This window comes from Boleophthalmus pectinirostris, unplaced genomic scaffold (genome assembly GCF_026225935.1).
Source record: "Boleophthalmus pectinirostris isolate CB_2022bp ecotype Guang Dong unplaced genomic scaffold, ASM2622593v1 HiC_scaffold_3, whole genome shotgun sequence".
Taxonomy (NCBI): domain Eukaryota; kingdom Metazoa; phylum Chordata; class Actinopteri; order Gobiiformes; family Gobiidae; genus Boleophthalmus; species Boleophthalmus pectinirostris.
Window position 1 is genome coordinate 35530621 of NW_026571299.1, and position 12523 is coordinate 35543143.

The window sequence follows — 12523 nt, forward strand, 5'->3', positions numbered from 1 at the left end:
GCGGTGCTCGCGGGAGGTGGGGTCAGCGTGCTGATCCTGACAGGAGGTATGATGGGGGACTTTGACTGACCACAAGCACTCTTGTTATTCAGGCCCCTGGTTTGTGGTTTGTCACTGCAGTAAATACTGAGTTGATTCACCTGCACTCCTATATACTTGGCCTTTTTATAGCATCTTAAAAGAACATAAGCAGCTTTGGGACATGCACATCAGGAATATGAATGCATTGTTCACATTTTCCCCTGTGCACTTCCACTCCCCTCAGCCTGCTCTATGACAGCTCCTGTTTGAGGAATACTGCAGTCTGTAACAAGTCTTAAAGGAGAAATTACATAAGTGTGAGCCTGTGTCTGACTCCTACAGAGAGGAAGGTGGGTAAGCACCCTTTAAACGTCTCCCACATGCATCTCCTGCACCCCCAGGGACCGGCAGCACAAGTCGATGAACTCTGGTTAAGCTTTGATCATCAGCAGATCACAGGGGATCTGTGTATGCCTCTATATCTATGGACTATAACAGCTGCAGCTAAATGGCTAGAGTGGCTAACCCTTCTGGGCTCCTCCTTCAAGCCATATCTTAGACCTTCCCATCAACTGTATCCTAGCACATGTTTGTGTTTGTTTTAGTGCTGTATACATATAATCTTAGACACAACTATAAGCTTGTAAGAACTCATATATTACTACCTGCTTCAAGAAACACAGTGTTATAATCAGTGGATGCAAGTCCACTTAATATTGTACGATGCAGGGTCTGAGGCAAAATGAGTTGGAGTGGAGAAGAAGACTGAAACTCAATTTTTTAAGCCATGCATTGCTTCTTTTTAATGATAACACAATAGCAATAATGTGAGTAAATACTGAACACAATACAATTTCAAATCAATGTCTGGGTCAAGTCACATGTATGAGATAAGTTCAGGTTGAAGCTCTGAAACATGAAAAAAGATTTCAAGTTTCAAAAGTTATCCCTTTGGCTTAACACCAGTTTTCCACCTTTGACTTATTCTGCTTTTGTATAATTAAAGGTTTCTGCATAATATTTCTGTTTCTCTTAGTCTTTTCTTACTCCATCCTTCTCTCAACTCCCTCAAACTAACCACATTATCATGCATTTTGAGGACCCACCTAACAATTTTTTTTTATTATTATTATTTTGTTCCTTTCTTTAACACTGCAGCACCACCATCTGATGTGATGCATGACCTCACACCTCCCTAGTCCTGAACTGCTAATGCCAGCCCTCATTAGAGCACACCCACTGGCACGGAAGAAATATTTATGTGAATTTACTGTATGAGTGGACAGCGTCACTGGACTGAGATAATGTTGGTGCTAGAAATAAGAAAGTGATCAAAATAGTGTCAAATGATGTTATATACCTTAAGTTATACACAGGTGTGTCTACTGTTTCCCTTCCATGCCTTGAGAAGTTCCATAGTGAAGCTTTAGACAGTGAAATGGAAAAGAGCTGTAAATTCCCCTTTATACTTCAAGGTCCATTAACCCCTCATCAGTCCAAGTGTTAGTTCCTCGCCCCGTAGGATGCCAGACGACTATTTGTTAATCTAGTTAATGCTGGAGGGGGTAAGGGAGTAAGTGCTAGTGAGGGGAGAGAAAGATGATCTGTGGGGAACAATCTGAGCACTCGGAAGATGGAACATGTGGGTGTATTATACAGTGAAAAGCAAGTAGCAAGGGAATCATCGCTCATTGAATTATATGCATGACTTTCTAATGGGCTTTCATGTTGAGGGCTTCCATACCACTCTACCACATGAAATACCTTTATATTTTCTATGTAACTTTAATTGCACAAGGTTGTAGGTTTCCTTATAGACTCCCCTTGCCTCTCTCTGCTCTCTTTTATGATTGTCAGAGAAGCAGTGCCACCTGCTGGACAATGATACAATGACTAACGTATTTCTTTGCATTATCTATTTTGAACATATTGCCTTCAATGTTTTTTTTCCCCTGTAGGTCAGACCTCGCCTGTGAAGAGTCTAAAGCCAGTAAGTATAACTCTATTTCTTCTTATTTCTCTAATATGCATGGCCTATTGGGACTAGTGCTTGGAGTCTAATTGTAGAGCTTTGTGTCCTTCAGCTTAACTAGCCTCTGTTGCAAATTAAATGATAGCAATACATTTGAATATTGATTATGTTTCTGGTTCCTCCCCATTGTTTGCACTGAAAAACGCTCTTAATTACTTTCATTCAGTATCGGTATACTTGGGGCTATTGTCAGGGGATTGCCATGGTAATGAAGCGTGGATGAGCCTCTTAAGATATGGTGCTATTATTAATGCAACAGTTTAAGATAAAGAAGTTGCCCTTTCATTCTGAATAGGCCTGTCACAGCCAAAAGGGAAATCTTTTGGTTTCCCATGGATTTTAAATTGTCTGGCTAAATCCCATCACTTAGCTCTCCAGACAATATGGGGTGTGCCAAATGAACACAGTCACAGTAAAATGACCTTTCTTATTTCACTCATCTATCTTCTTTATTTCTGCAGTTACTTGTTTGAGATAATGAGCTGAAGAGGCAGAGAGTTTCTAATGTTTGATCTGTGAACCAAACAATAGCGCAAACTCAACAAGTTTATTAAATCACATTTTTGAATAACTTTCTAAATGCATAAAGTTTGCCGTACTAGTACTTTGAAAAAAGTTGTAGTAGCAGTAATAGTTGTTGATAGTATGTGTAAACATGAACGTATTCCTTAAATTAATTAGATTCACTTAAGTTCTATTCTTTTAATAAAGAAGCACATTGCATTATTGCAGTACATCTTCCATATCAGGGGTGTCCAAACTTTTTTCATCAAGGGCCACATATCTAAACACAGATGAAGCAGAGGGCCGATCAAGGGCTGTAGACTGGTGCTCAGTACAGTGAATAATTCAAACATGTGCATGTTTAACACGTTAGAATGAGCCATCAGTCTTTATTCACGCTAAGATCCTTAAAACCACAGTCTAAATATTAAATATTAGCTTTATCAAAGTAGATTTTCAAAAAACTTGCAGTAAAAAAGTATTTTTTAATTGATACAAGGTAATTTGGGTAAATTTACCTGGAAGTCTGAGGGCCAAGAAAAATTTGTCTGAGGGCCGCATTTGGCCCCCGGGCCATAGTTTGGACATGCCTGTTCCATATTCATGGGTTTCAGCTTCTTGTTATACAATATTTTGAGGACTTTTTTCCCCATTCAAAAGATATAATATTTCATGTTTGTTTATCGCTATGACAACAGTCCTAATTTTTCATATTTTTAAATCCATGGGGGGAACACACATAAAATAAGTTGTATGTGTTTGTTTTGCTTCACAGAGACAGGAGATGACGGCCAGCACAGAGACTCTGGACAGTGTGGTAGACTCTGCCCCTCAGGCCTTACAGTACCACTCCAACACAAGCACCCTCCGCTCCATAGACTCCCCAAAACGGGACGCCCAAGAGACGTACCTCAAGTCTAAAGCCCTGTTGGACAGCAGACGTAAGCCGATACATCAGCCTATTGTACATAGAATGTTATAACCAGGTTATTATATGTATCTATATGTTCACAGAACCTCACACCAAAGACATAGATGTTTTTCTAAAAAGAGATATTGAGACTGGCTTTGGCTTTCGAGTTCTTGGAGGAGAGGGTCCTCAACAGCCGGTAAGTTCTAAAAAATGCAAGGGCCAGGAAGCAATGCACATGTCACTAAATTATATTGAAAAGGAAACATGTAAAAGGACACAGTTGTTTGAGGAAAAATATGGATCATGTGTAGCCAGACACCAAAACTCCAGAGCCTTGACAATTGTGCAGTTAAAAAGCCTCAGTAATATCCAAGGCGATCCAAGATAAGAACACACCAACATCTTCTGTCTCTAACAAGTCTTCTTCAAAGTAATGAACAGCACAATGTGGGAGTGTTTCACAAGGCGTACAGTGAATCTGAAGGAATATCATTACACATATCTGTATGAATACATTTGCCCATTTTCTGGCAGCTGCTAAGATAAACAAAGCTACAATTAAGTAATCATGAATTATATTTTATATTGTGTTGTTGCCTCAGTCATTCATATTTTGACCTCTGTATTTATCCTATGATTGAACTAAATCCTCTGTGTTTGTGTTGTGTAGAATGTGTTTCCCCAGGTTTACATTGGAGCCATTGTCCCAAATGGAGCCGCAGAGAAGGACGGGCGCCTGAGAGCGGGCGATGAGCTCATAGGTATTGATGGCGTCATGGTGAAGGGACGATCGCACAAACAGGTCCTGGATCTGATGACCAACGCCGCTCGCAATGGACACGTGCTGCTGACCGTACGCAGGAAGGTCATCTACAGAGGTGAGGAGGAAGGCAGGACAGGACTCATTAGTTGGTTTAGCTTTTTAATCTGGTGGAGGGTACACCAAGTGCTCGTCTCCATGGTGATGTCTTAACCTCAAGTGTTCCACAGTATGGCATTAAACATACAGTATCTTGCATTTATTCAATTACATGTATTTTTTATTGCCAAAAATAAGGTGAAAAACCTGCATTCTTACTCAGAGGGAGGTTGCCTCTCCACATCTCCACAGACCTGACATGTAATTTGGCCTGGAGGCACCACATTCCAGAAAAAGCTATAACATCTAACAGCTAGCAAACCCTCTGCTAGAAAACTACATGGCACATCTTAAGTAGTTTTTATCACATGATTTACCATTGTAGCAGGCAGCAGGCTAGGTGTTTGTCCACTGATCCACAGGTTGGCGCTTTGAATTCCGCATTTGACATTAAGCATCATTGTTAGAGCAGTCTGATCCACTGATTGACAGGTTGGTGGTGCAATTCCAGCTCACACAAATAAAGCCTAACCCAACTTGCCCCAAGTGTCTGCATACACTGGTGCATGAATGTGTGTGTGTGTGAATGAGTCAGTGGTTTCTTCATGTAAAGCGCCTTGAGTGCCTTGAAAATGGAAAAGCACTAGATCAAAATGTGTCCATTTACCATGAGATTTGCAAGCAATATTTCTTTATCTACCAATTTCCCAAACAATTAAGCTGATAAAATGACCTGGGTATTTTGAGAAAACAAAATTGCAACTGCAATGGAGTGGAGCGGTGAAAAATGAACTAATTTGACTCTGAAAAATATCCTGTCTGAACATTATTTTCTTGAGGCAGGACAAATGAGTAGCAAAGCCTCAGTTGTTGCATCAGATCTGAATGGCCGTCTGTTTGTGTCTTTGCTTTGAATAAACACACAGATTTGGGACCATATTGAAGGCTTTAACAATGTGCTCACTCACGCACCCATGCACATACATACACATAGATGAAAGAAATAAACATTCCTTTGTTTCTAGATGCCACTGAGGAGGAGATGAGGGAGATGACTCCAGTCCTGGTCAATGGTTCTCCCAAACTACCTCACCTGCCCATGCCCAACGCCATCGACCATGAGTCCTTTGACATAACACTACACCGCAAAGAGTCCGAGGGCTTTGGCTTTGTCATCCTCACGTCCAAGAGCAAACCGCCACATGGAGGTGAGACACACAAACATACTATTATTCATACTAATAAGCACAGAATGACCAATGTCAGACTGTAGTTGACCAATGTTGATAATGGTATTATAGAACCCAGAGCAGCCATGTAAGGCCAGTTTTAAACATTTTTAGCAATGCATGATCCAACTTTTTCACTTCCAGTACCGGTAATGATACTATCGCTTTAAGTATGTGTCAATACCCAATTTCAACCGATACTAGCACAGAGACTGAAATTGGCATTAATTTCTGTAAAATAAAAATAAAATAAGATACAATAAGAAAACTGATCCAAATGTGTTATGTAGCTGTTACTTATCCTTCAAGTAACTATTGTACTAATTTATGTAAACAGAAGTTAAAACATTCTGAGACTTTCTAGGCCAACTACCACCAGTAAAAAGTCTTATTACATTACATTATACGTTCAGCCAGGATGTCGTCAGAACCAGCATTTGGAAGCCAATATCCAATCCAGCAAATCTTTCAGCATCAGTGATGTCTGATACCAGTACTGGATCAGGGCAATAGAATAAAATATAGATTTAAAGCCGATAGCCAATGCATGAAAAAGTGTAAATATCAATCTGATATATCGGCCAAACAATAGATGGATCTATCTCTACTGTAGCCCTATTAACTGTTGTCAAAGGCCAACTGAACCTGATTGAGTAATTAAACCGATTGCATGTTGTCCTGCTATTTTCTCCCACAAACTTGATTTTGTAGTTGTGGTGGTCCCATTAATCTATTTTTGCTACTGCAAAATTATAGTCATTATATCAGTAGTAATAGCAGCATTTGCTCTGGTATGAAGAATACAGTGGGTGGCTAGAACTCTCTACCCAGTACAATGGTTTGATTCAACCCAGGTGTAATTTTGCATGTTCACACTGTATGTATCTAAATATTACAAACCTTTTTTGTAATGATTTTAAGTGCTGTATTTATCTGCTATACTAAAAGTGAAATACACTGTGATTGTTGTGTCTCATGCTGCTTGAAATACAGTATATGCCATTCATTTAGGCATGTGCTGTTGCACCTAGGCATAGGAGTTAATCAATTATTATGTTGTAAATATGCATGTCAATCGCACAAGTACAAGTTGTAATTAAATTGCTATATGTTTCTTCCATTTCCATCCATTCAGTGAACATGTTATATTTAGCAGTCATTATTTATAAATGCTCACTTTATGTTGTCCAGTGCACTGTACAATATACTCTTGTCTCTGCTGATTGCACTTTATACCTGGTTTAAAAAAATCAGCAACTTTCAAGGTTTATATTTGTTTTAGTGCAATCATCTGATCTCACATCCTGCATAATTTACCAATACAAATGAATATAACACTGCTTTGTTATTTATATGGTCCATTTCTTTTTGTGTCCAAGGCCTGGCTTAACCTATTGATTCCTGTCTCTTCTTATTTTCCAGTCATACCACACAAGATTGGGCGTATAATCGAGGGCAGCCCCACTGACCGCTGTGGCCTGCTCCATGTGGGGGACCGGATCTCTGCGGTGAATGGCCGCTCCATCATCGAGCTCTCACACAGCGACATCGTCCAGCTCATCAAGGAGGCGGGGCATGTGGTCACCCTCACTGTCATACCAGAAGATGGTGAGGAGCAGACCACAGTAGTCACATATACTTTTTTACTATACAAATAAGTCTTATAAAAATGGTTCTATTAATAAACACGTGTGAGGAATGCACCTTTACAGTTTGTGCACTATGTAATTTTACTGGTGAAGAGTCTGCCAGCTGCTTTTGTCCATGGAGGTTGTATTGCTTTGCCTAGAATGTTCCAGTGTAGGGTATTAAATATATCTATTATGGAGACAAGTTACAGGTAATAAAAATTACATTTTAGAGTTGGAAATTAACCATTATAAGATGTATGTATTATTGAACTTTTTTCATCCTACTAGCAAGACCTTATAGATGTGCTTTGACTTTCAGAATATAAAGGACCTCCATCAGGAGCCAGCTCAGCCAAACAGAGTCCAGCACTTCAGCACAGAAGCATGCTCCATGGGTTAGTATCATTGTTAAGCATGCCGTTATGCATGTGGTGTGATCTTGTTTGTTATAGGGTAAATAAAAGTTCATTTACACTTCTGTAGTGTTATTGAAAAGTTGATGACATTTGCTCTTAAAAGTTGTCAGAAAGCCAAATACTTCTTTACAACACCAAGCCTGTTCCTGTGAGTGGGGTGAAGTCTGAGCTAAATCCAACTGTGAAGAGGATGCAATCACACACATGGATTTAATGTCTAAACCACTTAATGTTTCTTCAAACTATTATTATTACTATTACTATTGTTGTGGTTTTTTTTGTTTTTTTTTTTTCTGTCTTTTTGACTGATGTGTTTGTTTACTTAGTTTTGTGTCCCTTGTTAGTGCTTTGAGTTGATGCTCCAAATTGTCAGCGATTACGTGGGGAAGGCATAGGAAAGCAATAAATGAGAAAATAATAGAACAGAAAATGCAATGTTCTAATTCTTCTGGCAGTAAACCGCCCACCTCCCCCCTTGCACATTCCTAGTATAACACTTATTGTTTTTGCTTCATGGCCAGCAGCGTCTTGTGTGTTATTAAAAAACATCATAAGAACATAAGGCAATTTGTTTTATTTGTTTCCAGTTCAACCTTGGACTTGGAAGACAAAATCGACAGCCTCACCTGGTCGGATCAGAAAGCCGGAGAACAGGGGGCATTGTGTGTTACGGGTCCAAACCAGGTAACTACATCATCCCATTCTATGTACATGTTACCGTGGCAAGTAGGTGCAGGTCACACAATACTCGCCGATGAATAGAATAATAAGATATAATAGTCTAATCTAATACAATCTTCACTGCGTGGTTTCAACTATTGGTGAATAAGAAAACGAGGATAGATGTCATCAAACCTCTTTTTCCATCTGGTCCAACTATGCTACCTTAATTAAGTGCTTAAGTGCTGTTGAAAGAGTTGTTGAGGGAGATAAATATAATGTCTGTATAATACCTCAGCTGTATCAGTGGGTCCCGTCTCAAAAGTCCACTTCACAGAATTCAGTTTTCTTTTGCGATAATGACTGATGACTTGGAACTTGACTCTGACTTGTAAATTTGTGAGGGCAGGGACTCATGACTCGACTTTCCTGTTCAGGCAAGAGGACTCGGATTCATGGACCAAAGACTTGGATTTGACTAGTGACAGATCTCAAGTCTTTATACTGCAGACTTCTTTATATTGGCAGATAGAACATGTTTTTAAAGGATTATTTCATGTTCAAAGTTAGTTGAAAGCTATGCAAATTGAAAGAAGGGTCCACTGAGACAACACAGCTGATGTGATTATAAGAAAACTTGTTTTAAATGGACTGGACTTGTGACTAGGACTCAGTTTTAAATGATAATGACTTGCATTGGAAGATCAAAACAATGAGGACCTGAGTGATATGATTATTATAAAACTTCTTATCACATATCATGAATTCAGGTTATCCCATTCCTTGATAATGAAGTTACAAAACACAGTTCAGACTGACAGTTCACAGTCTGTACCCCATATAAGCAGTGTCTCTTGTGTGCAGGGCTGTCTGACCATTGAGCTGGAGCGGGGTCCCCGGGGTTTTGGCTTCAGTCTCAGAGGAGGGACCGAGTACAACATGGGGCTGTACATTTTGAGGCTGGCTGAGGATGGACCTGCTCAGATGGACGGAAGAATCCATGTAAGTGACAAGTTAAGTTTTTCTGTTTTACTTTTATGATTATGTTATTTATCACTCTAATGTTGCATTACGGTGGCTTTTGGGTTTTCCATGCCTCTGCCAGACGTATAAGGTTTAACCCAGGACTTTACTCTGTATGCATGCAGTCTTCATTGGGCATTGTGATGGCATGTGAGCTCTTTTAAGTTCTTAAGATCTCACTGAGTGCTTTTGTTTACTTTGTCTGTATAGTCAAGGCCAACTAGAGAACATGAAAATAAATGTTTAAAAGTTTTGAATCTTGTATGTATATATGTATGTATGTAACATTTTATTTCTTGTTTTACTTCCATCTGGTCTTTTTGAAGTAACTAACTTTTTAATCTAATTAGTATGCTAATATATGCCACCTCTGCAGTATGCTAATAGTTGTGAAGTGTGCGTCTGGTCCATAGCCTATGAAGATGCATACACATTTACTTGTATGCTCTATTTAACAGGTGGTCTAAGTATTATGGTGTTTAAAGACACTTGTAATAATCTCAGCTCATAATAGTCGTAGGAGGCAGAAGATTAAAGTATGTTACAGCACCAGTGAGAATCTACTGTAGAGTGTTATGTTTGCCCCCCAGAGGCCATTGAAAGAAGAAAATCATTATAGTGAAGCTCACAGCTCCAAGAAGGATTACCCATAAAGAATGCCCAATAAATGGTATGCTGAATGTGCTCTATTCGGGTCAGAAAACTATGTATTCTGCATCTACTGTTTTGATTCAGAAACACCAGACATTTACAGCAGTCCTTTAGCCACTATAAAAATATAAAATATAAATGGATTCTGGTGCTAACTTGTTCAAAGAGTCATAAAGGGCTGAGCTAATGGACTGTATTTAAATAGCACTTAGTTACAATAAGGTTGTAAAAAAATGTGTTTATTCATTTATTTATGCCGCCTATTAAAGCTTTCTGTACACCAGCCATTAAAACTGAAAATACAACATAAAATATTCATATGCAGATATTGTAGATGTGAATATTTTTAAAACATAAGTGAACATTATCTTTGAGCACAGTATCTTTTCGGCACAACATAATCACAAATTTTAATTGTTTGCATTTGTAATTTATAATTTACGAATGCTCTCTTTATATTATCTAATTTAACGTAAAATGTTTAAATGGAAAAAGGTGAAACAATATATTAGGGTTAGCATTAACATTTTTTGAGTGGTTATTTTTAATATCCCTTTAGAAAAACAATGACGTAAAAGATTTTTGTATTCCTGATTATGAGGTAAAGTCCTGGGCAACACTATGAGGGCTGACTTCCTCCCATGAAAGGCCCAAGTGCCAGAAGCATGCGAAGGGCCTATTAGTATCACAATTTGCAACGCAGTGCTACTAGTGGCCAGGAAGTGAACTGACGCAAAGTGAAGTGCCCATAGTGACCAGGGACCCTCACCATGACGTAGGATTGCCCCAGTGCCTTCCGAAAATGTATAGTTTATAAGATAAAAAAAAAAAAAAAGGCATCAACATTGTCATCATATCAGAATATTATTTCTTTCTTATTAGTAGTAAGAAGTACCTCAAAGCTAGTGTCTAGTGGTCACCAGAGGCGTGCGCCACACAAACTCCAGATTTAGAAAACCCTCTGTGCGTTTTCCATCACGCAGTCTGTGCTTTATAGATCCCCTCTGCAGCTACCTGCAGCTAGTATCTGCGCACATGAACCCGTCACGCCCTCTCCACACCTCCACTTCGCCATAGAAGGACCATGCAAAGTGACTCGTGAATGAGATTTCTCTAAACATGAGCTGATAATCAGCAGGTTTGACCAAGACAAGTGGTGGACAGAGAGATGGGGAGCTTAAAATAAACATACACACACACAAAAAAAAAGTAATTGCAACGACTGATCTCTTAGTTTAAATTAGAAAAAGACAAAATGACGTCATAATATTTAGACAGTGCATCTTTGCAAATATTGCCAAATTGTTTTCTCGCTGTTTCATTGCTTTATATTTTTAATTATGCTTATATGTGCGTGGGGACTGGACCTATTTACGCACATAGATCATGCACTCCTAAAAGGAGGGCGCTCTGAACACGTGCAAGAGATTCAGATGCCCTCCCCGTGAGAGCGAAAGGAGCGAGGGAGGTATACGTGGATCTGCGGCCAGGGGATGAGCACTTTGGCAGGTAGAACACAAATGTAGCATGTAATACAATACGTCAGACACATATCATGCGCTGTTATTGGTAAATAACACTTTTCCACCTTCAAGGTGGTCAAAGCGCTTTACAACAAGGAACCACTCACCCATTCACACACCAGTGTACGCAGACACTGTGGGCAAGGTGGGTTAAGTGTCTTGCCCAAGGCAGCATTCATCTGTGGGAGCTGGAATCACACCAGCCAACCTGTGATGTTTATGTTGAGAGCTGGATTCGAACCGCCAACCTTCAGATCAGTGGGTGAATGTTCTACCAACTGAGCTACTGCCGCCTAATACTGCCAATAAACGTTCACACGGTGTATCCAAACTCTGTTTGCCTCTGTGAGGGCGCAGTAGAGATGTGCGGATGGGCTGTTTTTTCATCCGTGACCGCGACACAAACCTCATCATCCGCCCGCTGTCCATTTGCACCCAAGGTTTTGACCAATTTTCAAAACCGAACTCGCCCGCCAACCGCCCGTTGATTTTAGATTTTAGAACAATCATATAGCAGACAAACTAAGAAGCCTCGATAAAAATGCAAACTCTATTGCTCATTCATTCCCTAATTCGCTCAATCTGCATGTTCGCATTCTTAATTGTCCGTAACAAAACGCCGCTCGTTGCTCAGGGTTTAACTCCCTGTTCCTAGCCTCACCGTGAGTGCGTGGGCTCAGTAAACGCGCCAGTTCGTTGCTCAAGAATCGTGGCTTTATTTGCCGTGATGCACTAAATAACAGGGTAATTGTTTGACTCGCTTCGGTCGCCTTCTGACCGTTCTTTTCACATACAGTAAAACATAGACACCTGTGCGCTCCGCGGGCCCATTCAAAAAGCGCGTGCCTCGGGGGCGCGCACGCAGTCACTCACTCACGCTCACGCCACACGTCACTATAAACACTGCACATAGGAGTAAAGACGCATATCTCATAACACTTAACAATATAGGCTATATATATATATATATATATATATATATATATATATATATATATATATATATATATATACACACACACATATATATATATATATATACACACACACACACATATATA

The 12523-nt window shown here is 39.6% G+C and overlaps 1 protein-coding gene across 1 annotated transcript in view; it reads left to right on the top strand.

Moving 5' to 3' along the window:
- The window catches only part of LOC110154620 (membrane-associated guanylate kinase, WW and PDZ domain-containing protein 3-like), a 164266-nt gene extending 153221 nt beyond the window's left edge, over positions 1-11045 (top strand). The window contains exons 11-20 of the mRNA XM_055160349.1: positions 1980-2011; positions 3333-3498; positions 3572-3666; positions 4141-4348; positions 5355-5537; positions 6981-7166; positions 7509-7584; positions 8193-8289; positions 9130-9278; positions 10937-11045. Of these exons, the coding sequence (XP_055016324.1) occupies positions 1980-2011; positions 3333-3498; positions 3572-3666; positions 4141-4348; positions 5355-5537; positions 6981-7166; positions 7509-7584; positions 8193-8289; positions 9130-9278; positions 10937-11045 (1301 nt within the window). The remainder of the gene's footprint in view (positions 1-1979; positions 2012-3332; positions 3499-3571; positions 3667-4140; positions 4349-5354; positions 5538-6980; positions 7167-7508; positions 7585-8192; positions 8290-9129; positions 9279-10936) is intronic.
- Positions 11046-12523: the final 1478 nt, after the last annotated feature.